This window comes from Trichomonas vaginalis, chromosome II, assembly GCF_026262505.1.
Source record: "Trichomonas vaginalis G3 chromosome II, whole genome shotgun sequence".
Classification (NCBI taxonomy): domain Eukaryota; phylum Parabasalia; order Trichomonadida; family Trichomonadidae; genus Trichomonas; species Trichomonas vaginalis.
The window spans coordinates 8,456,759-8,481,178 of NC_067204.1; the positions used below are offsets into that span (position 1 = coordinate 8,456,759).

At 33.9% G+C, this 24,420-nt stretch overlaps 14 protein-coding genes across 14 annotated transcripts, besides 5 other annotated features; 6 read left to right on the forward strand and 8 right to left on the reverse strand.

Annotated features, from left to right (window-relative positions):
* Nucleotides 1–307: 307 nt before the first annotated feature.
* Nucleotides 308–344: a mobile genetic element.
* A 347-nt stretch (nt 345–691) lies between these two features.
* TVAGG3_0507940 (C2 domain-containing protein family) lies at nt 692–5,802 on the forward strand (the record flags this gene model as incomplete). The annotated part of the gene is made up of 1 exon (XM_001302513.2): nt 705–5,753. The coding sequence occupies one exon, from the start codon at nt 705–707 to the stop codon at nt 5,751–5,753; it is 5,049 nt and encodes a 1,682-aa protein (XP_001302514.2).
* A 76-nt stretch (nt 5,803–5,878) lies between these two features.
* On the reverse strand, nt 5,879–7,555 carry TVAGG3_0507950 (dolichyl-phosphate-mannose-protein mannosyltransferase protein; the record flags this gene model as incomplete). The annotated part of the gene is made up of 1 exon (XM_001302515.2): nt 6,053–7,543. The coding sequence occupies one exon, from the start codon at nt 7,541–7,543 to the stop codon at nt 6,053–6,055; it is 1,491 nt and encodes a 496-aa protein (XP_001302516.2).
* Nucleotides 7,556–7,603: 48 nt separating this feature from the next.
* TVAGG3_0507960 (uncharacterized protein) lies at nt 7,604–8,161 on the forward strand (the record flags this gene model as incomplete). Its single annotated transcript, XM_001302516.2, has 1 exon — nt 7,604–7,957. The coding sequence occupies one exon, from the start codon at nt 7,604–7,606 to the stop codon at nt 7,955–7,957; it is 354 nt and encodes a 117-aa protein (XP_001302517.1).
* A 336-nt stretch (nt 8,162–8,497) lies between these two features.
* TVAGG3_0507970 (zinc ion binding) lies at nt 8,498–8,866 on the forward strand (the record flags this gene model as incomplete). Its single annotated transcript, XM_001302517.1, has 1 exon — nt 8,498–8,866. The coding sequence occupies one exon, from the start codon at nt 8,498–8,500 to the stop codon at nt 8,864–8,866; it is 369 nt and encodes a 122-aa protein (XP_001302518.1).
* A 1,626-nt stretch (nt 8,867–10,492) lies between these two features.
* Nucleotides 10,493–10,720, forward strand: TVAGG3_0507980 (cyclin-dependent kinase inhibitor 2C-related family; the record flags this gene model as incomplete). The annotated part of the gene is made up of 1 exon (XM_001302518.1): nt 10,493–10,720. The coding sequence occupies one exon, from the start codon at nt 10,493–10,495 to the stop codon at nt 10,718–10,720; it is 228 nt and encodes a 75-aa protein (XP_001302519.1).
* Nucleotides 10,721–10,989: 269 nt separating this feature from the next.
* Nucleotides 10,990–11,162: a mobile genetic element.
* Nucleotides 11,163–11,644: 482 nt separating this feature from the next.
* Nucleotides 11,645–12,207, reverse strand: TVAGG3_0508000 (transcription, DNA-templated; the record flags this gene model as incomplete). Its single annotated transcript, XM_001302519.1, has 1 exon — nt 11,678–12,196. One exon carries the CDS (start codon nt 12,194–12,196, stop codon nt 11,678–11,680), a length of 519 nt encoding a protein of 172 aa, XP_001302520.1.
* A 143-nt stretch (nt 12,208–12,350) lies between these two features.
* On the reverse strand, nt 12,351–12,901 carry TVAGG3_0508010 (uncharacterized protein; the record flags this gene model as incomplete). Its single annotated transcript, XM_001302520.1, has 1 exon — nt 12,544–12,894. One exon carries the CDS (start codon nt 12,892–12,894, stop codon nt 12,544–12,546), a length of 351 nt encoding a protein of 116 aa, XP_001302521.1.
* Nucleotides 12,902–13,565: 664 nt separating this feature from the next.
* Nucleotides 13,566–13,603: a mobile genetic element.
* Nucleotides 13,604–14,781: 1,178 nt separating this feature from the next.
* Nucleotides 14,782–14,818: a mobile genetic element.
* Nucleotides 14,819–15,621: 803 nt separating this feature from the next.
* TVAGG3_0508040 (uncharacterized protein) lies at nt 15,622–16,015 on the forward strand (the record flags this gene model as incomplete). The annotated part of the gene is made up of 1 exon (XM_001302521.1): nt 15,638–15,904. The coding sequence occupies one exon, from the start codon at nt 15,638–15,640 to the stop codon at nt 15,902–15,904; it is 267 nt and encodes an 88-aa protein (XP_001302522.1).
* Nucleotides 16,016–16,487: 472 nt separating this feature from the next.
* On the forward strand, nt 16,488–17,434 carry TVAGG3_0508050 (uncharacterized protein; the record flags this gene model as incomplete). Its single annotated transcript, XM_001302522.1, has 1 exon — nt 16,499–17,089. The coding sequence occupies one exon, from the start codon at nt 16,499–16,501 to the stop codon at nt 17,087–17,089; it is 591 nt and encodes a 196-aa protein (XP_001302523.1).
* Nucleotides 17,435–17,526: 92 nt separating this feature from the next.
* Nucleotides 17,527–17,939, reverse strand: TVAGG3_0508060 (structural constituent of ribosome; the record flags this gene model as incomplete). The annotated part of the gene is made up of 1 exon (XM_001302523.2): nt 17,569–17,883. The coding sequence occupies one exon, from the start codon at nt 17,881–17,883 to the stop codon at nt 17,569–17,571; it is 315 nt and encodes a 104-aa protein (XP_001302524.1).
* Nucleotides 17,940–18,156: 217 nt separating this feature from the next.
* On the reverse strand, nt 18,157–19,098 carry TVAGG3_0508070 (Initiator binding protein 39 kDa family; the record flags this gene model as incomplete). The annotated part of the gene is made up of 1 exon (XM_001302524.1): nt 18,157–19,098. One exon carries the CDS (start codon nt 19,096–19,098, stop codon nt 18,157–18,159), a length of 942 nt encoding a protein of 313 aa, XP_001302525.1.
* A 191-nt stretch (nt 19,099–19,289) lies between these two features.
* Nucleotides 19,290–20,657, reverse strand: TVAGG3_0508080 (armadillo (ARM) repeat-containing protein family; the record flags this gene model as incomplete). The annotated part of the gene is made up of 1 exon (XM_001302525.1): nt 19,290–20,657. One exon carries the CDS (start codon nt 20,655–20,657, stop codon nt 19,290–19,292), a length of 1,368 nt encoding a protein of 455 aa, XP_001302526.1.
* Nucleotides 20,658–21,013: 356 nt separating this feature from the next.
* TVAGG3_0508090 (STKc CK2 alpha domain-containing protein) lies at nt 21,014–22,191 on the reverse strand (the record flags this gene model as incomplete). Its single annotated transcript, XM_001302526.1, has 1 exon — nt 21,094–22,125. One exon carries the CDS (start codon nt 22,123–22,125, stop codon nt 21,094–21,096), a length of 1,032 nt encoding a protein of 343 aa, XP_001302527.1.
* A 145-nt stretch (nt 22,192–22,336) lies between these two features.
* Nucleotides 22,337–23,568, reverse strand: TVAGG3_0508100 (uncharacterized protein; the record flags this gene model as incomplete). The annotated part of the gene is made up of 1 exon (XM_001302527.1): nt 22,372–23,550. The coding sequence occupies one exon, from the start codon at nt 23,548–23,550 to the stop codon at nt 22,372–22,374; it is 1,179 nt and encodes a 392-aa protein (XP_001302528.1).
* An 89-nt stretch (nt 23,569–23,657) lies between these two features.
* Nucleotides 23,658–23,695: a mobile genetic element.
* Nucleotides 23,696–24,420: the final 725 nt, after the last annotated feature.

A 24,420-nucleotide genomic window follows, 5' to 3' on the forward strand; every position in this document is an offset into this window, starting at 1 on the left:
TTTGAGGGAATTTTTATTTCTTTTTATTTTGAAGATTTCGTTTTATGGGTTAGAATGTGGTATAATGCCAACTTTCCGATGAGCACGACAATAAAAAATGGGTGATCAAATTGTTGAATAAACAATAACACCGCCCAAAACTACGATAAATTTAATTTATACAAATAACACATTATTTATTTACTACCTAAATTGAATTTTCCATTTAGCGGAAAATTGAAAGTAAACATTTTATTGTTTCAAGACCCGCAGAAGTTAAAATTCACAGCTATTATATACATACATTAATGTATAGTGGTTAAAATTGTAATAAACAGAAATTCATCAAAAGTGACAGCTCTCAATTTTTTGACATTTGTAAATTCTAAATTGAATGAGAAAAATGAAATAATACTAAGCATAATACAATATTCTAGATTTAATTATAATTAGGAAAAGTTAGTTTTGAGAGTACTTTTCATAGGCATATAGAATGAAATCTTCTGAAAAATAATATCACGTAAACTCATATTATTTTCTAATATATAACTATTTTATATAAAAATCAAATTTCCAATTCATGCGATACAATTGATGACAGTTTTTTACAATTTTATTTCCAATTACGTATCTTTTAATATTGATTAAAATTATAAAATAAGTGAAGTCACGATAAGTTGTCAGAACCGCGTGCTATCGAAGGAATTCAATTCATCACTTTCTAAATGCTGTCTTTTCGTGTTGTCAGCTGCAAAGACCTCCCAGTATCTGATCTGAGCGGTCAAAGCAACTCATACGTTAATGTTATACAGCTAACGAAATCCAATGAAAAGAAACAAATTACTAAAACTAATGTAGTCCAAGATTCACTCAATCCAGCTTATGAGAGCAACGAGGCCAAGGTCAAGGTCGCCGATACTCAAGCTGTGATTTTCGAAGTTCATGAAACAGAGAAACTTGGTGTAGATATCCTTACATGCACCTACACACTCAACATTCCAGCTGATGGAAATCTCGAAGAAGGAGTCAAGACTGAGCAACTGCAGAAAGAAGGCCCATTCAGACTCGACAGAAAGCAGCCTTACATCAACTTTGAAGTTAAGAAGGCTGAAGATAAGGAAGAAGGCAAGGAAGGTTCCAAGAGGAAGAAGAGGCATAGTCACAAGAAGGAGACATCCTCATCCTCCTCATCTTCTTCCGATGACGAGAAGGAAGACAATACTCCAAAGGAACCAATCCTCTTAGATGTCACTGTTGTCAGTGCCACAAAGCTTGCTGCTATGGACAAGGGTGGAAAGTCCGATCCATTCGCTGTCCTTTCAATCAACGGCAAGGGTCAAGAATACAAGACAGAAGCCATCAAAGAGAACCGCAATCCAGAGTGGAACGCCGAATTCCACATGGAAGCTGCCAACAGAAATCACGATAAGCTCCATATCGTTGTCTATGATTGGGATGAGCACAACGATAACGATCTTATTGGTAATTTCAAACTCCCACTTAAGGAACTTCCACTCGATACTCCAGTCGAGAAAGATGTCGAATTAAAGAAGAAGCATGCTCACCGTAAGGAACGTGGTACAGTCCATCTTAAAATTGTAGCACACAAGAAGGAACAGGATGCCCCACCTGTCCCAGCCCCAGCCCCAGTTAACCACCAAGCCAAGACAGAAAAGCCGAAGAAGGTAATTCTCGAATTCTCCGTTGTTTATGCTAAGGATCTTGCCGCTATGGATCTCAATGGTAAATCTGATCCATATGTCATCCTTAAGCTCAACAATGATGGTCCAGAACAAAAGACTGAAGTTGTTAAGAAGAACAAGAACCCAGTTTGGAACCAAGACTTCACATTCGAACTCAAGGATAAGCAAACAGATATTCTTCACCTTTCTTGCTATGACTGGGATGATCACAACGAACACGATCTTATTGGTGATTCCCACCTCACACTTTACGAATACGTCATGGATACACCAATTGAGAGAGATGTCGAACTTAAGAAGGAAGGTGGCCACCGTAAGAACCGTGGCCTTGTACACGTCAGATTCTTATTCCACTACGATAACAAGGATGAAACATCTGATGAAGAGCCAGAACCAGCCAAGAAGGAGAAGTCCGAGTCTGATGAAGAGGATGCTAAGAAGGAGGCCGCTGCTCTTGCTGCCAACCCACCAGCTCCAAAACCAGCCCCAGAGAATCTCCTCTTAAAGCTTACAGTTGTCAATGCTACAAAGCTTGCCGCTATGGACAAGGGTGGAAAGTCCGATCCATACTGCGTCCTCACAATCAACGGTGAAGGCCAGCAGTACAAGACAGAAGTTGTCAAGGAGAACCGCAGCCCAGAATGGAACCAAGATTTCCAGATCCCATTAAAGAGCCACGAGAACGATAAACTCTGCCTCGCTTGCTATGATTGGGATGAACACAATGATCACGATCTCATCGGCCAGTACGAACTTCCTCTCAAGGAATTCCCACTCGACACACCAGTCGAGAAGGATCTTGCTCTTGAGAAGAAGAACGCACACCGTAAGGAACGTGGCACAGTTCACCTCAAGTTCACAATTGTTAAGGTCGAAGAGAAGCCAGCTCCAGCTCCAGTTGCCGCCCAGCCGAAGAAGGTCTTGATGGACGTTACTGTTGTTGATGCCAAGGATCTTGCCGCTATGGATATTGGTGGCAAGTCCGACCCATACGTTGTCCTTAAGCTTAACAAGGATGGCGCTCCACAGAAGACTGAGGTCATCAAGAAGACAAAGAACCCAGAATGGAACCAAGAATTCCATATGAGCCTTGTCGACAAGAAGACCGATGTTCTTTATGTCGAGTGCTACGATTGGGATGACCATAACGAAAACGACTTGATCGGTAACGGTGAAATCAAGATCGATGAACTCGCTTTAGATGCAACAGTCGATAAGTACATCGAACTCAAGAAGGAGGGCGGCTTCCGCAAGCAACGCGGTACAGTCCATCTTCGCATCCATCTCCATGGCGATCGTGCTGACGAGACATCTTCTGATGATGAGAAGAAGGAGGCTCCAGTCGAGGAGAAGGCTCCAGTTGTTGTTGCTGCTGTCAAGGAACAGAAGAAGTCCTCATCCTCATCCTCCTCATCATCTGATGAAGAAGACCGCAAGAAGGAGCAAGCCGAGCTCGCCGCCAACCCACCAGCTCCAGAGGAGAAGGTCGATCCAATTGTCTTACAGGTTGTTGTCGTTGATGCCAAGGGCTTACCAGCTATGGATCTCAATGGCAAGGCTGATCCATACTGCGCTTTGTCAGTCAATGGCACAGGCCGTCAACTCCGCACAGGCGTTGTCATGAAGAACAAGAACCCAGAATGGCACCAGACATTCAATGTTCCAATCCCGAACCAGAAGAAGGACAAGCTCCACATCACAGTCTACGACTGGGACGAGAAGAACTCCAACGATCTTATCGGCTACGCCCACATCGAGCTCAAGGACGTCAAGCTCAACACACCAGTTGAGCAAGAAGTCCAGCTTAAGAAGAAGCACGGCCTCCGCAAGGACCGCGGTGTTGTCCATCTTAAGTACACAGCTTACAGACCAGGCGAAGAGCCAGCTCCAGCCCCAGCTCCAGTTCCAGTTGCCGCTGTTGTTCCACCACCAAAGAAGGAAGAAGAGAAGCCGAAGAAGGTCATCCTCGACTGCACAGTTGTTGATGCCAAGGACCTCGCTGCCATGGATCTCAATGGCAAGTCCGATCCATACGTCATCGTCAAGATCAACAAGAACGGTGCTCCACAGAAGACAGAAGTCATCAAGAAGACAAAGAACCCAGCATGGAACCAAGAGTTCCATCTCGATCTTGTCGACAAGAAGACCGATGTCCTCGTTGTCGAGTGCTACGATTGGGACGAGAAGAACACCAACGACTTGATCGGTAACGGCGAAGTCAAGCTCGCAGACTATGCTCTTGACACACCAGTTGAGGTTGATGTCGAGCTCAAGAAGGAAGGTGGCTTCCGCAGCAAGCGTGGCACAGTCCATCTCAAGTTCCACTTCCACGAAGACCGTGCAGGCGAGACAGACTCCGAAGACGAGAAGAAGCCAGCTCCAGTTGTTGTTGCTGCTGTCAAGGAACAGAAGAAGTCCTCATCCTCATCCTCCTCATCATCTGATGAAGAAGACCGCAAGAAGGAGCAAGCCGAGCTCGCCGCCAACCCACCAGCTCCAGAGGAGAAGGTCGATCCAATTGTCTTACAGGTTGTTGTCGTTGATGCCAAGGGCTTACCAGCTATGGATCTCAATGGCAAGGCTGATCCATACTGCGCTTTGTCAGTCAATGGCACAGGCCGTCAACTCCGCACAGGCGTTGTCATGAAGAACAAGAACCCAGAATGGCACCAGACATTCAATGTTCCAATCCCGAACCAGAAGAAGGACAAGCTCCACATCACAGTCTACGACTGGGACGAGAAGAATGACAACGATCTCATCGGCTACAGAACAATCAAGCTTGACCAGTTCAAGCTCAACACACCAGTTGAAGCTAACGTTGAACTCAAGAAGAAGCACGGACTCCGCAAGGACCGTGGCACAGTCCATCTTAAGTTCACGGCATACAGACCAGGTGAAGAACCTAAGCCAGGTGCTCCAGCTGTTGCCCCAGCTCATCCACAAAAGGCTGAGTACGCTCCAAAGAAGGTCCTTCTTGATGCTACAGTTGTTGATGCTAAGGATCTCGCTGCTATGGATCTCAACGGCAAGTCTGATCCATACGTCATCCTTAAACTCAACAAGAACGGCCAACCACAGAAGACAGAAGTTATCAAGAAGACCAAGAACCCAGTCTGGAACCAGACATTCAACTTCGAGCTCGTCGATAAGAAGACCGACGTCCTCATTGTTGAGTGCTATGACTGGGATGAGAAGAACGCCAACGACTTGATCGGCAACGGCGAAGTCAAGCTCGCTGATTACGGCCTTGACTCTCCAATCTCTGTCAGTGTCGAACTCAAGAAGGAAGGCGGCTTCCGCAGCAAGCGTGGCACAGTCAACCTCAAGCTCTTATTGCACAACGACCGCGAAGGCGAATCTGACTCCGAAGAAGAGAAGCCAACATTCGTCCAACTCTCATCCTCATCTTCATCATCCGATGAAGGAGAAGTCGTTGCTGCTGCTACAAGAGAAATCAAGGTTGACGACGGTGTCATCTACGGCCCAGTCCAGGATTACACCCAGGATGTCTACTTCCGTGTCTTCTACGAAGGCAAGCACCGCTGTGACTTCGACTTCAACCTCCTTGTTCTTGATACCAACGAGAAGAGATTCGGCCTCTCCGCTGACAAGGCATCACATCCACAGTTCCTCATCAAGAAGGACTTCTATCTTCCGGACGAGAAGAAGTCCCAGTACCCAGTACATGATATCTACTACCCAGATCTCAAGAACAAGTCAGTCAAGGTTATCCCAATCATCAGAACCTTGCGCAGAGTTAAGGTCCCAGCTGAGCTTAAGCTCGAAGTTGCTTACTACCCAGATCAACAGAAGTTCCCAGACGCACCGAAGAAGGTTATCGTCTGCGAGACAACATTGAAGATCAGATATCGTGGTGAGCAATTGGCTACAAAGGGTATCGCCTTCGAGAATGGCACAAGTCACGAATTCGATGTCAAGTGCAAGCCACAGAACAACTACACAGTCTTCCAGTGGATTCGCTCTATGCCAGCTGATCTTGCTCCAAGAAGCGACAAGTGGGCTGCATACGGTGCTGACCAACCACAGGAAGAGACATACAAGGAGTAATTTGATTTATTTTTTTTTTGTGGTTTATTCTAAACATTTAATTTTTTAATAGAGCTGATTTTTCTCTTATGGTTATATGATTTACTAAAAAAGTTTTTACAATATCTTGTATTATTAACTTTAGTGCTTTATGTCATAATTTAAAAACATAAATAGTACATATTAGTCATATATACAGTTGCAAGTTCAAGTAACAAATGAAAATTTTCTTGTTTCAGGTACCAAGTACAAGACTTCATATATATTAAATTCAATAAATACTCTTTTTTTTACAAAATAAAATATTGAAACATATATTTTTAGTAGTGCCAGTTATTAAAGAAGAACTTGCGATAATATTCAGCGCTGTTGATTGGTGATCCAATAGTAACAGGAAGCAATATCAAATAGTTAATCAAAGCAGCTACAATAACAACAAAAGGAACAAAGTACTTCACAAATTTGTTGTTGAAACTACTCAATGAAACACAGCTCATTTCGATTGAGAAAATGAGAGGAATTGCGTAATGGTAGTTCCACATGACTCTCTTGATCAAAGAGAAAGGAAGATAAGAGATCAAATAAGTAACAAATATCCAGATCGATCCCCTAACAAATCTGTCGCTTTTCACTCTAAACAGAGAGACAAACTGCATAAAGAAAGCGAAATACCAAATAGCGGGAGTTCCAACTGTCCACAATTCTTTGTTCTCGTGGAACCAAAGCCAATTTCCTTTTCCAAGCTGCAATGGCCACTGCCACCACTTCGAAGCATAAGGATGCTCAACATTTATAGCGAAGTTTGAGCCAAGCATCGTTTTGATCAATGTGAAAGTGGCTACAATTGGAGATAACTCGTGTTTTTCCATGGCCCGACAAATATCGCGGTTGAAATCACATCCTGGACCAGGATTTGTGAGAATTAGGAAGTGAACATAGAAGGAACCTATAAAGACAACAATCCCTGAGACTGCAGCGTGGAAACTCATAACAAATGCGTCAATGAAATTATAATTCATGAAAAACGCAATGACAACACCTATTGAAACTCCAGCGCCGGTGAATTTGACGGATGTTGTTGCTCCAACTGCAATTCCTGAGAGAATTGCAAATAATATGTTGTGTTTGAAAAATCTGACGGCGCAAGCGCACATTAAGGACGAAAGTGCGGCAAAGAACCAAAGGTAAGCGTCAATTAAGACAAAACGAGATTCAACAATAAGCATATTGTCAAGAGCAGGAAGAATGGCTCCAGCAGTGGCCCACATGTACGAAACATCGCAGATACGAAGCATTAAGTAAACTACGGGAGTTATAAGCGTGCCAGTAAGAGATGGCCAAAATCTGAGTAATTTAATATTATCATTAGGAAAATCGGAATCAATTGAATAGAATTTGAGATCTGCTTTGTATCCTGATATTACTGATCCAAAGTAAAGCAGTTCTTTTCCAAGCGGTGGATGAATATCAAAGAAGTATTTTTTACGATGATAGTAATTTGTGAAGTTGCCGAAATATACTTCGTCAAAGACAACACGATTTGGTTCTCCAAAATCTATAAAGTGCGTGTATGCAGATATTAAAGTAACAATTGTAAACAAAGCAATATCAGCAAAAGTTATTCTAAATTTTGAGAATCCATGGTACCTGAAAATTTGATCTAACCTGAAAATACTAAATTCTGGTTGATATTTCTTTTTATCTTTCTTTGTTTTTTTAACTGGTTCAGGCTGTTCTTTTACTGGTATTTTGGGTTTCTCTTGTTCATTATTTTGAGTCTTTGGAACTTGTCCTGTCCTTCTTTTTACCATTTTGTATTTTTGAATACAGACCCAATTTATTATTGGTGTTAGACCCAATATAAAATAAGTATGAATGAAGAAAAATTCATAGAAGTGAATGTCAAACCAACTTCAACACTTCAAGAAGTCACAGCCAAACAAACCAAATTCTTTATGTTTATTTTAGATAATGGTTATCATTTTTTTGATTTTCTTCCACCAGATACTAAAGATCTTGCAAAATATATTGCAGATACTCTGGCTTCAAGAAATCCTGAAATGTTCAAACGGTACACTGATGAAAAACAACTTGAATTGTTCTACAATATCAAAGCAAAAGAAAATAGATTCGATCCGAGAAACGGAAAGCGACCATATCTTGAACCTAGCGTTTCAAATGCTCCTGTTGTGACTATTTATGTTTCAACAAAAGAATCTAATTAATAATTATATTAAATTGAACCATTACATTCAAAGCAACTCCTAGCTAGAGCATTTTATCAGGATTATTACATAATACCATGATTATTTTTCTCAACAACAGCATTAATTAATTCTCGATGCCGAGCAAAATGTTCTTGATATATCAAGGATAATCTTGCAAAAGTCATCGACGAAATCAATCGCATTGCTGCAGCAGCTATCGCCGAAGCTAAGCAAGAAGCTGGAGAGCGTATTGTCGAAACAAAATCCGCAATTTCCGAATTACAACGCAAATACAATCAATTCAAAGCAGAACGTTCTCTTCTTCTTGAATATTACTCCAATGGACAACCAGTGCCTTTCTTACAAGCCTATCATCGCAACGAAGTCCTTGATAAAGATATCGAAACATCCATCGACTTACAGAAGACAAATGCACGCGCAGACTTAGCTGTATTTGGCACTCTCTCCATCCGCGAGGTCGAGAACAAGACAGATGTCAAGGAAAGGTCATTAAACTTATCTACCGAGCATTACCCTAAGTACACCACTCTAGAGAAGATGGCCACACGTAAGGAGGCCAAGTACAAAGAGATGGGCAAGTCCCTGGACTTCCAGCCGTTCCAAGGTTCCAAGATTTTGACAGATGAAGAGACAGCAAAGAGGCTTTACTACTGCTTCCCATTCAAGGCGATGCCAGAGACACATCTCATGTTCTCTACAGCAAACGATGGCCGTTCTATCAAAGAAATGCACAGTTTGGTCGATGGAAAAGGAATTTCGGTTATTATCGTCAAAGCAAACGATAGAATTTTCGGTGGCCTTGCAGCATCGAAGTGGACAAACGATGGCCGTAGTTTTGGCGAAGGAACTTCTTCATTCCTTTTCTCAATCGATAATAACGCGTTCATACAGGCACATCCTCAATAAGAGGACCCTGTATACATGGTAGGAACTCCTGAGACCTTCTCTTTTGGTAGAGATGACTTAGTTCTCGCTGGAGATTTCGATAGATGCGCTTCGACCATTGAAAACACATTTGGAATTGGCCTGAGGTTTGGATCTGAACCGGCACAGACATTCCTCGCTGGAACAAGCAGATTCAAAGCTGACGAAGTTGAAGTTTGGGGATTCTTCTCTTCTCAGTGATAAAGATATATGTTGCAATTATATTTTCTTGCTTCTTTTTGATTAAATTTTTGATCGTTTTATATCTATACTTTGAATAATGAATTTTTCTTGAATTTGATATCCGAAATTTCTCTTTTTTTTACCTACATATTTCTTATAATACTCTTTAATTCTATTTGATAATATATCTGATATTGAGATAAAAAATATGGCAGTTTGGGATCAAAATTCGAAATGGGATTATTTCTATCCAAACTGAATTTTAGAATTGAGGAAGATTATTCTCCAAATGGGATCCTTACTGTCTAATAAATTGAAAATTTTCGAAATTCGAAATTTGTATGCAAAATTACGATATTGTAAAATTTACACTTATATTACGTTTTTATACAGGCATGAAGCCTGTTAAAAATGCAATAAAAGTGTAATTATTATACTAATGATTATTTTTAATTCTAATGCCGAACAGCATTTGAATCAAGAATAATCGTATGTTTGATAATTTTTGGTTGATGTCCAAGGGAGAAACTAACCAAACTCATTATGACAAATTGATGGAGATTTTTACAGGATATAATGATGTCTACGATGCTTTGTACAGGCTGAAAACAAATGACGAAGAAAAATTAAACGCAATATACAAAAAAATCAAACAAAACCTGATTGACTCTTATCAAATTCAGCCTGATATGATTATCAATGATATATCCGAACTTTCAATTTATAACAACCGCTACATGAAGTCATATTTAGCGATTGCCAAACAAATTGTTGACGAATACCATCTAAATCAGGTCAACAATATCAACAAAGTTTTTAATTACCTTTTCTACAAAGAATACAACATAGTATTGAATGAAAAGGAGGAACAAAGTTTTAACGATTTTGAAGATTCTCATTATTCATCTGATATTCACGATCAAAATACAATTTACAGATCTATTATGGATGATGACAAAATATCATTAATATTTTTTACAGAAAGAGAAGAGTTTGATAAAAATCAAAAATTAGAAAGTGATTTATATCCATATTCAGATGAAGGTCTTTCGTTACTTGAATTATGTTGTTATCATGGATCTGCTGATTGTTTTAAGTTTTTAATAACGAAATTTCAATCAGAAATCACTCCCGATTGTCTTAGATTTTCGTTTTTGAGTGGAAATCCAGACATTATGAATGAATGCTTGAAAGTACAAAAACCAGATGATAAATGCATGAAATATGCAATTATATCACACAAAATCGATTTTATCACATTTTTGATGAATGAACATAACAAAAAAATTGATTTAGAATTGTGCTCTCAATACAATAATCTTCAATCATTTTTAGTTTATTTGGATCAAACAAATGACATCAACGCATGTTTTGCTTATTCTCCGAATTTCCATCTTTCATCACTTTTAGAATATTTTATTTCAAATGATGCAGATATCAATGCTAAAGACCCCTCTTCATTATGCAGCCAGTAATAATAGTAAAGAAACTGCAGAAATTCTTATTTCAAATGGAGCAGATATCAATGCTAAAGACAAAAATAGATGGACCCCTCTTCATTATGCAGCCAGTAATAATAGTAAAGAAATTGCAGAAATTCTTATTTCAAATGGAGCAGATATCAATGCTAAAGACAAAAATGGACGTACATGATCAAGTAGTATTTTGAGTATGAACATATTATGTGCATGCATATATACTTTTATTGCACTTTTAACATGCTTCGCGACTAAAAATATTAATTTTTTATTCTTATCAAGAATTCATTAATATAACAATGATCATATCATCAAGGTTCAGATGTTCATTTTTAATTTTATATGTATAAAATAACACATGTAAATCCAAAAATATCATCTAAATTTGAAACACAATTTGAAATATACTAAATTTCAAAAGGAAACATTTTATTTATATGTTACTTAAAATTGAATATTTCCATCAATCAGAGTTTTCATGACTTATAATTAAAGTTATTATATTAGTATAATATAGGCTATAATATTATATTATGATGCATGCCGTAGGATTGCTCGAAAATCTTGTTGATGGTAATATATTCAATTTTAAAAATTGAGAGAGTTGGACCGGAGCCTTAACACTCATGTGCTTATTCTCAAAAATATTCGGAATAATTTTATGATTTTTAACTTTGAATTTGTATTATGATTTTGTTCATTCAAATGAATACATTCGTACAAACTATCGTTGTCTGATAAATTAACATTTTTTGTGATTTTATAGTATTATTTGTTTGTAAGTTTAATGTAATGTAGAGTTTGTTGCTCTTGAAGGTCTTAGGAACAATTGCATCGATCTTGGATCCAGAAATACTGCTAACAAATATGGAATTTTCTTGTGTTCTGTAGAAAAACAAAATATATCAAATATTATTCAATGATTCGAATTGTGTATGATGGACCAGTGATTCAGCCTTAATAGTAAACTAAATTCCTTTATTAGATAATTTAAGAATTGTAAGAGAAACGGAATTCGACCAACTCATAGAAATAGTATTTAACTGTTTCTAAGCATATTGAAATTAGTATAAAAAAAATTATTAAATATTAATTATTACCATAAATCAACATTTCTATATAACTTTATTTTCTATTTGGGTTTGAGTTTCTTAGCCTTTTCTTCGTTCAAATAATTAATATATGTATCATCTTTGGCAAGAGATTCTAAGATGGTAGCACCACGTTCTTTTCTTGTGAGACGTGCTTTCTTTCCATCCATTGCATGTGTTTGAATAGTACCAAATTGTAAAAATTCCGGAGGTTCTTCTGGAAGCTGAACCACATTTCCAGCACCTTTTTCAATGACACTACGCATATGCAATATCTGCCAATCACGCTTGTCTTCTTCTGTAAGTTTTGATTTTGGTATATTAAACCAATCTTTGCCTGCAGATTCATCTTTCTTCTTCTTTTTATCAATTGCTGGCATTTTTGTTGGATCAGCAATTGCTTTATTCATTGCATCTTTTAATTTGTCATCTAAAAATTCTTGTGCATCATCACCAAATGCAAAATCTCTGTTAACTGTCAAACCTGTTTCATGAACAACTGGTTTTATTGCGGTACTACTCGCTTCTGTCTCTGCAATTAGCGAGTCCCAGTCCGCCATTTTGCTTTCGGCGGTTTTCAGAGAGAGAGACACTAAAATATAATAAACAACAAAAATATATTCCTTATAAGATTTAAATAGATAATTCAATCGAAAATGAGCTCAAGAAACAAATTTGATTTTGAAAAATTGGAAAATACAGATTTAGGATGCTGTGAAGGTTCATTTTATTACTTATATTTATACTAAAGAAACAAAATAGTATCAAATAGATTATATATTCATTAATAGCAGAATATTTTTTTAAAACAAATTCATGGTGGTAAACAATATCGTAATTACTTTATATAGATTATAAACAAGGATATAAGATAATATATAAACATTAAACAAAAAATTAAAGAGAATCATTTCCTAAATATGAGCTTAAAAATCATTTTCCCACCAAAGTATAATATGCATAAAGAAAAGAATGTCACGAGAGCGATTTTCATTACACCAATTCCAGTTGGATCATCTGCAATAGCTTTAACAAAGTTTTTTCCTTGCTCCATAAAGTCATTAGCTTGGTATCCGGAATCTAATGCAATATCGAGTCTTTCAACATCACTTCTAATATGGTTGCGTAAATTTTTTGTGTGATCAAGTAATCTTGTTGTTGAATCGACCAATTGATCCATAGCCATCATATTTGCACGATCTAATGTCTTTCCTGCCAACTCTTCATCATTATCTGGTGGTGGCTCTCTCTTACGCATAATTTTGAACACAAAAATTGACAAAAATCAGAACGATAAAATTTGATGTATTCTGGTAAAACATATGATAAAAAGCACAAACATTGCATAAGATCTTAGAGAGCTGATTCAATTTTTGGAGTTTGAGTTGTCAAAATCTGAAGTTTGCTTCTGCTTAAAATATATGAAACAATAAGCTTGTTCGGAATAGCAAACTAAGAATTCTAAGAGTCATTGTGAACGGTGATAACTAAGAAATGCCAAAATTAGAGGTTTTGATTTGAAATAATTATTTATGCATTCAGGAAGTTCCAAATTCTGTGGAAAGGATTTTTACCAGGAGAGCATTATTTTAGAGTCTAATTTCTTTTTAGCCGGGCAGATTAGTAAAAAAAACAGAAATTTAAGGGTCCACTGTAAAAATTGAAAGTCTCTCAAAATTGAGAGGCGATTTGCAAATAATCGTTATCGTCTTTTTTTCGAAAATCCACTTTTCCTAGTGTTCTGATTAATATTTTGTGAATGTAACAATAAAGCATATGTTTTAGTAAGATGATAATACATTCTATCACTTCAAATCACATAAAAATTGCAAAATCAGCGAGTTTTATAAGAACATGATTTTTTCGAATTTTTTCGCTTCTGGATGCGTGTTTTGAAAAATAGATATTTTCGAATTTTGATTTTAATTTTGTTGTAAACAGAAATTCATCAAAAGTGACACCTCAGAAAAGCTAAAATATTGAATTTTTGGAACTTTTGATAGAGCACGTTTTTAAATATTAATTAAAGTAAATGTATATTTTGTAAAGATTCTTTTTAATAAAAAAAATAAAATTTTGAAGAAGAACACAAAATCTTCTGAAAATAATATCACATAAACTCATATTATTTTCTAATATATAACTATTTTATATAAAAATCAAATTCAATGATCTTAAAAGCGAAGGATAAACCTCAAAATTTACGAATATAATGAGTGGGAATATAATGCTTATCTATCATAAAACCATATGAAATATCAATTTTTGCTTTACGCCTAATTTTTGACGACAATTAGCAAAAAATGTTAAATGTTAACACTCAGTCCATTTGAATATGAAAAATAAAATTGACTTTGATTAAATGTTTTTATTTATCATGCAATTCTTCTTGCGACCAAAGATTTGAATAAAAGTTCAAAAAATAAGATAGCTTAAAAAATAATATACGGTAGTGTTTACTAATAGATGAATAGTATATAAATTCTATTAAAATGGATTTGATCCAAAAAAATATATAAAATTTGATCATAAATAAAATCGTTTTAAATTACTTCTTCATTTAAATTATAACAATTATTTTTGGTTTTATATTTTTTTGGATCAAATCCATTTTAATAGAATTTATATACTATTCATCTATTAGTAAACACTACCGTATATTATTTTTTAAGCTATCTTATTTTTTGAACTTTTATTCAAATCTTTGGTCGCAAGAAGAATTGCATGATAAATAAAAACATTTAATCAAAGTCAATTTTATTTTTCATATTCAAATGGACTGAGTGTTAACATTTAACATTTTTTGCTAATTGTCGTCAAAAATTAGGCGTAAAGCAAAAATTGATATTTCATATGGTTTTATGATAGATAAGCATTATATTCCCACTCATTATATTCGTAAATTTTGAGGTTTATCCTTCGCTTTTAAGATCATTGAATTTGATTTTTATATAAAATAGTTATATATTAGAAAATAATATGAGTTTATGTGATATTATTTTTCAGAAGATTTCATTCTATATGCCTATGAAAAGTACTCTCCAAACTAACTTTTTCCTAATTATAATTAAATCTAGAATATTGTATTATGCTTAGTATTATTTCATTTTTCTCATTCAATTTAGAATTTACAAATGTCAAAAAATTGAGAGCTGTCACTTTTGATGAATTTCTGTTTATTACAATTTAAGCATAAATTTTATATTAGGAATTTTTTGACCTATTTCCAATCATTAATTCCTAAGTTTTTCTAGGAATTTAATTGAGAAGAAATTAGGAAATTCGCTTTAATGCCATTACATCCTAATATTATGATGCATGTAGTTTATATTTATTGAGGCTAATGCCGGAATATCGTGCATTTTATAAAAAATTCAAAGAATTGACAATTGGATAGCACAAATTTAATTCTCTAGACAAAGTATTATTGTTTATATATTCAAAGCATTATCCTTCGTTTTGAAATGTTGGCCAAAAATTTTCGTGTTATTTTTTGTGTTTCAGCATAAATTATGTATTGACTTATGAAAGATAAGCATTTTATTCATTATCATAAAGATATACCAAAACAAATTGATAAAATTTAAAAAAATGTGTATTTTAGTGGGTATTATTCTGGCCAATGCCCATTTTTAAACGATTTAATATTGACCATATCAATAGCCGACTCAATGTAAAAATTTAGATATTATTTTTTTCATTATTCAAACTTTGATAAATTTTAGTATAATGAATGATTTTGTTTCGTGTATGATACAGAAATGAAAAGCTTGATTAATATCATTTTGCATTTTTTCAAGAATGTTAGAGTACATCTACATTAAAAAATCGGATTCGAATTGCGATACTGCATCAAATTGTTGCACATCTGATAAGGATCTCAAAAGAGTAAAGTTAATTTTTTTGTGTTTTTTTAAGTTTTGGGCCTTAGTAAAAACACCATCTTGAGCAATATTTTTGGGACGACGATAGGCCTTATTTGGCCTTACAGTGGACCCTTAATGTTCTTAGTTACTGAAGAACAGCTTCGCAACTATGCTCCTCCAATTCAAATCTTAATGCTCGCTATGGCACTCGCACTTGTCACAGTTTTCTTCTACTATTCCTTCTGGGAGTCTTTTTATAAAATCGTCTTCACTGATGAACCTCGTCAAGGAGCTGATTATGCGGCCTTTGCACTTGGAATCGGCAATATAATTGTTATTGTTAGCACAGTTTTCAGATTGCTCAAGCATTCTGCAGATGAATTAAAGAAGAAACTCAAGTAAATTTATATAAGTAAAAGGTCATGATATTCGTTAGTGAAATCGATTTGATTTATACATATCTATTTTTTTAAATTTATTATTGATTTCGTATTTAAAATCGAGAGAATCAAAAATATTAGAAGCCAAACACAAATTGACGTTTGATGAGCTATTCATTTGGCTCATATGCTATAGATTCTCATAAGTATTTTAAATTAATTAATCTAATAATAAGACTTTTTCAAAATATTATTTTCTATTGAGGAAGTTTTCCAATTAAAACATTTGATAATGCGGCTATTGTATCATGAATTTGCTTCTTTTTTGATATCTTAAATTAATTTTTGCAATAAAGCTTATTACCATTATCAATTCAAATACTCTCATTTTATATCCTTATACGTTCCTCTGATTCGAATGCAAATTTGCATGAGATTCGATTATATAAAATTTTAAATTTGATTTTCTAATATGTGGCATATACAGAACGTGCCCAAAGCGAAGATTCGATATATTTCCAAATTTAATATAATCTAAAACCGAATGAAAGTAAAAGCAGTAAAGTCTTTTTATGTGAAAATTATTTTACGATTGCGGACGTTTAAAAAAATCAAAATGAATGTTTTTCAGCAAGTTTTCGCAGATGTTAGCCCTCATGCATCTGATCTATTAACAAAAGAAACACATAAATCACCACCTGCTAGAATGAAAAACACAGATAACACTTTAACAGATCAAAAGAAAAAGTTGACACCTCAAACCCGTCTTGTATTTCAAGAACCAGCAAATCAAAACAATAAAAAAGGTGCTTCTATGAAAGTTAGATCATTTGTTGATCGCCCATCATCAATAAAAGAATCTAAACCAAAGAATACTCAACCTGTAGATGTTAAACTCAACTGTGAAAACACCAGCAAGAGAAAATACACAGCAGAAGAGGCTTTAATTGATACACAAATTAGAAAACAAAAAGATGAACTTGCATCTGTTCTCAAAGAACTGGAGAAGATTCGCGCAGAAGTTGAAAATCAATTTTCAGAGTCAAAGGAAATCGAAGAGCATAATAATGAAATGATGAGATTTATTCAAAATAATAAATCAAAGTCTGAAAGAATCAAAGAGATTAATGACAACTTTAATAAGCAAAAGGTGGAACTTGACGCAAAATGGAGCTCCAAGATTGACCAAATCAGCAAGAGCTCTTAACAATTATCCTTTTGTTTGAAAAAAATCATTTCACTAAACTATTCTTTTCATTTATGTTGAAGCAATTTTCCTATTTAACTCTTTGATATAGCATAATGAATAAGATTAAATTCATTATCTAATTTTGAAAATAAATATGTGTTTATGCAATATTTCAAAACTTTAGCTTATAGATATATGTGCAAGATTATTGCTAAATGCTTCGCCATTTCAAAATTCCAAATTATTTTTCGTTAACGACTATATTATTCTAATAGAGATAATAATGACTATATCATATAGCAATAGATTACATCTTTTTGTGCCACATATATAACAAAAGGAAGGAAATTATGAAATAATTCCATCGAATGTACTGGAGTAAATGATCATAAATCATAGTATATATAATCTGAAAGATATATTGGATTTGGAGAGTAAAAAAAATCTTGTATGAAAAAAAAGTTAAGCGTAATTAAAATTACTGGTAAGAACACATTTTACCATGTTGGTTCGGCGTGTTTCTTCTTCTTTTCAACTGTCCATTCGAACTTACGAAGACGGCCAAGGCAATACATTGTGGCCTTCTTGCAAGACTGGCATGTGAAACGAAGAGAAATCTTCTTGGATGTCTTCTTGGAACGACGGAGAATTGGTTTAACACGACCACCGAAACCCTTTTGCTTACGATCATAACGACGGCGACCGAGGGCTGAATGGCGCTCTTCACCACGGGAGGCCTGGGAAACCTTGCACATTGTGTGCTTCTTGCAGAACTTGCAGAAGAATTTCTTTGTCTTTGGGTGGTGAACCATCTGATGAAAAGGAAGGCCAAACGACGCTATCGTCGTCGAAATCTAGAAAAATGGTTATTTAAGCTCGAAACTATAAAATTAAGATTATACATATAATTAAAATCGTTAAAATGCATGAAATATTCATTTTAATAAAATTTTGAGAATTTTCTTTTTGAATCAGCATGTTTAACTCATTAATAATGAAAGATATTATAGCCTGGCATTAAAATAGAGAAAAATCTTATTGTAAAAAGATATAATATAAAACATTTATACAAACAAAAAAATAAATTAAAAAAAGAATCCGGTCTGAGATTGAAGAATAGATGTACTCTGAAGAGCCATCGTCCATGACTGAAATCTCTCCCCATCTTCATTTTGAAGATAATTAGCAGTAGATCCGACATGTGGTAGATTATAACAATGATATTCTCCACCAGACATCTGGAATGAGAAACAATTATGGTAAGTTTTGGCAAAAAATGATGAAATTGAACCTATTTGGGTCATTTTAACTCGCAAATCAGGAATAAGTTGCTGAAACTTATCCAACTTGAATATTATGTTCTCAAATGGATCAAACCTAGCCATAAATATGGCGAAATCATTTATATCTATTACTGCAGTAACTTTTGTCGTCAAAGCTTCTTGTAATGCATACGGATCATTACAAAAACCAGCTTGACCTCCAAATGAATCAGTAAGTTCTTTTTTAGATACAGCAAAAACATGATTTGGCTTAATTATTTTCTCCCAAGTTGTAATAACGTTTCTTTTGAAAGCAACAATTTCATTTTCTGTCATGCCGAATAAAGTTATGTTGTTAAGAAGGACATTATAGACTCCAAAAAAATTTAAACTATTCAAATTTTCAAGAGCTGGCTTATCCATGTATTTAATCGAGTTTATTTCTTCTTCTGATGAGTTTTTGCGTACATTTGGATGTTGCCAAAACGTTATTCCTTCTTTTCTTGGTAATGCTTGAGTAAATCCTAGATCTCTAAGATTGGAATTCAAAGTGTTTAATTTTAAATCCATTATTTCTGAAATTTTTGCTTTATCTAGTGAAAAGATTCTATCATCAACCCATGAGCATCCGCATTTTTTCTTTCTATTTTCGTTTTCACCGACCCAATCGAGAAGAGTTTTGAGTTTAAACGGAAACTTTGAGTTTTGAGACTTATTGGATCTTTTGAGAATTATATTCCGAATCTCTTCCGGGATTTCATCCATAAATCTAGCTTCATTATATGTTAGCATAGTTATAAACATTAAATATTGCAAAATGAATAGTAGTAGGAAACTTACTAATGCCTATTTTGAAAGAAATTATAAATTATTTTCAAGAAATGAAATTCTAACTTAATGTTACATGAAATTTGAAAATGAGAACTATAAATATCATTTTCATCTAATTAAAATTTTCATTCATTCCCTTCTTCAGAATATGGAGAAAGATTGAGGATTTTATCTATCAATGCTTCAATATCTTCTGATTCAATTTCAATATCCGAAATATCAGACCCAGGAATACAAGAACTTATATTCTCATATACTACTTTTCCAATAGATTCATCATTTTGAGCCAATAATAACATGTTGTGCAAAGCAAATAATACCGGACCAGTAACATACTCATTACAATATTCGATACCTCTGGTAATCAATTCAAATATGATTTGAATACTGTTAATACTTTTCAAAATTATTTTAAAAAGATCAGCATTCGACTGAAAAATGCAACTACTTATAGTCCTAATGATACTGCTTTGAATATTTGCGGTGTAGTTATCAATGGAAGAGATGAGCTTGTAAATTAATTCTGAATTTATATATTTCTGGACAATTTCTTGATTATTTATGACCAACAGGCACATAACTTTTGAAACATTAAAATAATAATCTGGAAATTCATGATATATTGAATTATCTAATAAAATCTTTTCCAGAATCTCTATATCAATGGGAAACTCATCACCAACCTTTTCTAAATATAATGAAATAAATCCGGCGGCGCTATTACCAATACCATTCTTAAACAAACGAAAATATTCGACCAAAATTGGAATAAATCCTTCACTTATAAAAGTTTCATTCACAAAAATCAATCGGTTAATTAGATCACTGAGCATATCTATCATTATACATGTGGATTTCTCTTGACCTCGCATAATATTCGCTCTAATAAATTTGAGATAGTTTGATCCAGCTTCTTTGTCTGTTATTAGAGAGGAAAAAGCTTTAGCAATTAGCATAATCGATGCAAGTGAATCATCATTTGTTGTGTTTTGTGCAAGATTTTCTAAAAGAGATATTGAGAATAATTCTGAAAGAGGCTCATGTAATGAGTGCTTTTGAAGATTATCAACAACTTCATGAAGAATCTGAACTATACAGTCTATCTTGGCTTGCTGACAGCCATCAATTTGAATTAAATTCTCAATAAAAAATGGAGATTCAAAAAAGTCATGAGTTGAGTGGGCTTTCCTATAAATTTGGATCATACAATAGGTGACTGGTCTATATTCTTCTGTTTTTGATGTTAAATTAAATAAATTTAGCAATAATTGTGGAATTTCTTTTTCAATTAAAACATCATATTCAGACTCGCTTGAATTGCATAAGAATTGAGTCAATTCTGCAATTTTTGATATAATAAATAATGATTTACCAGCATTTGTATATTTTATTAGACCAAGGCAGATATCATTCAATTTCCTATGATCTTCATCATTTTCATCTGATACAATATCAACTTTTTGGTGAGTCCCAGATGATTTATAATCCTCCATATTTTTGACACTTTTGTTTAACGTAAAGTGCTCAATGCATCTCAATTTCGATCATTTGCTTAGCATCACTGGCTAAAACACATGATTCAGCTTTTATTTGAGGTCTTATTTGAATATAAACGTCAATTTTGGTAATAATTTTAAATTTTGTTTTAATGAAAGTGGGAGAGCTCCAAATAACCATATACGAACTATTGCATATAAGATGAGAAATAATTAGATTTGAATAATTGTGAGATTACATGAATTAAATATGAAAAATTTGAGTAAATATATTTAATTGAATCTGAGAATACTACCTTTTATTATCTAAGTTATTATAATATTGATGAAAGCTTGAAAAACAAAAAAAGAAATTTTGCATAAATAATATAAAACTTTATTCAAATAATCTATAAAAATTTTGGAGGAAAAGAACAATATTTAATACAACAATTCAATTGGCAACCATATCACGAACTGGATCGAAGTAGGGATGCTTCAATGCATCCGCTGCAGTAATTCTCTCCTGATGGTCATATCTGAGACATTTATCCAGCAAGTCCAAAGCCTCAGGAGACACAAGATCTTTCTTTGCGTTCTTTCTGAGGCAAGATTCAAGAGGTTTTGCCTTTTTCTTGAGGCAAGACTTTGGAAATCCATCTGGCTGAGGAATTCCGTATTTCTGCATGTATTTTTCGAGCTTTTCACCACCTAAAACCGATGCAATTTCTTTGATCATCTCAAGATCGTTGTTTCCTTTAAAGAATGGTGTCTTTTTGAAAATCAAAGCTGCCATGGTAGCACCAAAACTCCAGATATCTACCGAGTAATCGTAGCATTGATAATCAAGTAATAATTCAATCGGTTTAAAGTTTCGAGATGCAACGTGAATGTTGTAGCGCTGATATGGATGATAAAAGTCTGCTAAGCCCCAGTCAATTAATCTGAGTTTTCTCTGCTTGTTGTCGTATAAAATATTTAGCGGTTTGACATCTCGATGCATAATACCTTGAGAGTGACAATACTGCAATGCTCTCATTAACTGATAAAGGTAGAAGCGAGCTTCTAGGTCTGTAGCTGTTTTCATCAAAGTATCAAAACCAATATCATTAATATACTCGAAAACAAAACTATATTGAAAGTTTTTCGGATTCTGCACGACTGATATAAGCTGAATAATATTAGGACCGCCTCGTAAATTAATTAAAATCTTAGCTTCTCTGTTATATTTTTGCGAACGAACAGGTTTCAAAACTTTAATTGCAACGATTTGATCTCCATATTTGGCGGTGTAAACATCGCTATATTTTCCAGTTCCTACCCAGTCGAGTAGATAGTAAGGATCTTGAGAATCTCGTGGGAGTTCATAGTTTTCGACATCATACCAACTTGGACCTTTCTCTTGGTTAACATTAGCGTACACAAGTGAGACCGTTTCAATATTATATTGAGGATTTTCTCGTTGAACTGCTCTTCCCCGCGTCATTATTTTTCACAACCGCTTTGAACACTTGTGTACTTTAGATAATAAAAACAAGATAATTAAATTCATAATACTAACAAGAACAAAGGAACCCACAAAATAGCCAGAAAAAATGAAGATTTTCTTTTGATCAATTTTTTTGTCCAAAGATATTTGCTCAGGGAACTTCAATTCAAACTAGAAAAACGATAATAAAAATAAATTTCGAATTATTTTTATATATAAAACACAACAAATAAAAAATATATTTTATTTGAATCTTCTTCCAGATAATTTTCTGAACAAGTATAACAGTTGCTTGTAGTATGTCGCAATCATTAACAAAGCAACACCAACAGCTCCAATCAAAATAAACAAAGGAGTTCGATCAAAAGAAACTTCAAAATTAATAGCGTTGTTACATACAAATGTATTCACCATTGGCATTGGAATTTGAGTGACGTTTCTGAAACGAATCTTACAATCAACGGTAGAATCGTAGCCATTTCCATTTTCGTATTTACGATCAAACAGACAACCGATAAATGTACCATTACTTATGCCTACACAAGAATACGTTAATGGTCCGGAGTTAGAAATAAAAACAAATTCTTTGACATCGGTATTAGAATCTTGGAAATAGATTAAACCGGACTTGACTGAATTGTTAACAATATTTCCGAATTGATGATTACCTGGGAAACGGATACCAACAAAAGTTAATGAATTTCCGGTTAATCCATTGACAGAAGTATAGAATTTTATGACAGAAATCTTCCTTGCAGGTTCACAATGAGCAAGACTGCAGACATATTCAACTTCGCTCTTAGAAATGTTAATATTATTTGAATATAAGTCTGCATGCCATAAATTGCAGATACCGTACCAGCACATATCACCAAATTTAGGACATTCATGACATGTAACAAATGAGGTATTAATAATGTCTGATGCGTCAGCATAAATTGTAGATCCATCGCTACCGTTCGGTGTTCCGCAGCGACATAGGTGGAAACAGTTTCCAAATAAAACTAAGCTATATGATTTTATGTATAATGCTCCACCTTTTCGTTCACATCTGCAATCTTGGAAAATACTGTTTTTAATCGAATATATTCCATTCGAATTTTGAATATTACATGCAGCACCATCTTCTTTACTTCTCAAATTGAAAAAGACACATCCATCAATTTCGATATTTTCATCTGATGATCTATAAGTGTCTGTAAGAACTTCATTTTTAACCAAATCATCTTTGTCAACTTTAATAACTGAATTGAGGAATGACGAAAGCTTTGTATTGTGAATTTTGATAAAATGATTTTGATTTTTTGTAAATAATAACGAAGAAAATGAACGAGAAAACTGTGATTTACCAATAACAATATTATGTGATAAAGTGGAATGCTGAAGAGCCATAAAACGGCTTCCAAGAATATTCTTAGCCATAATATTTGTTAAAGTTAGATTCATATCAATAAATTGTCACTTTTTCAGCAATAAATCTGGGCTGAAAGCAACAACAAATAATTTATTATTGACAGTATGGGGGTTTTTGTTGTAAACAGAAATCCATCAAAGGTGACACCTCAGAAAAGCTAAAATATTGAATTTTTGGAACTTTTGATAGAGCACGTTTTTAAATATTAATTAAAGTAAATGTATATTTTGTAAAGATTCTTTTTAATAAAAAAATAAAATTTTGAAGAAGAACACAAAATCAGTAGTATATGAGTGCGGGTTGTGTGACTTTTTTTGTATCATCTATATATAGACGATGCATTAAAATATATTTATTTATAAATCATTAAAGAATTAACATTAATTTTAAAATAATTTATTTTTTTATCTTTTATAAAAGAAGCTATATATAGATGATGTCAGATATTCCGCGATTAATTAAACATTGTTTAAATCCTGAATGGGTTAAACTTCAATTTAAAAATGAAGATTGTGAATTATTAAATGAATATGAAAGCCAAAATAAGCTAATGAGGTATAAATATAATGATAAAGAATATTTAATTTCATGGAATCAATAGAGTCATAATCAAAGACCTCATAAACGAGAAGAAGAAATGGAAAATAATGAAATGGAAATCATTGATGACATTAAAGAGGATGGAATTCCTAAATTTTGTAGAAAAACCTTTAGAACTAAGTTAGGAGCATATAAACGTAGAGTATTAAATCCTGAATATCTTAAACATTTATTTAAAAAGGAAGACTGCGAATTATTAAACGTTAATGAATATGAAAATGCAAAATCAAAACTGAGATATAAATATATTGGAAGTGATGAAAGGTGTAAAGATAAAG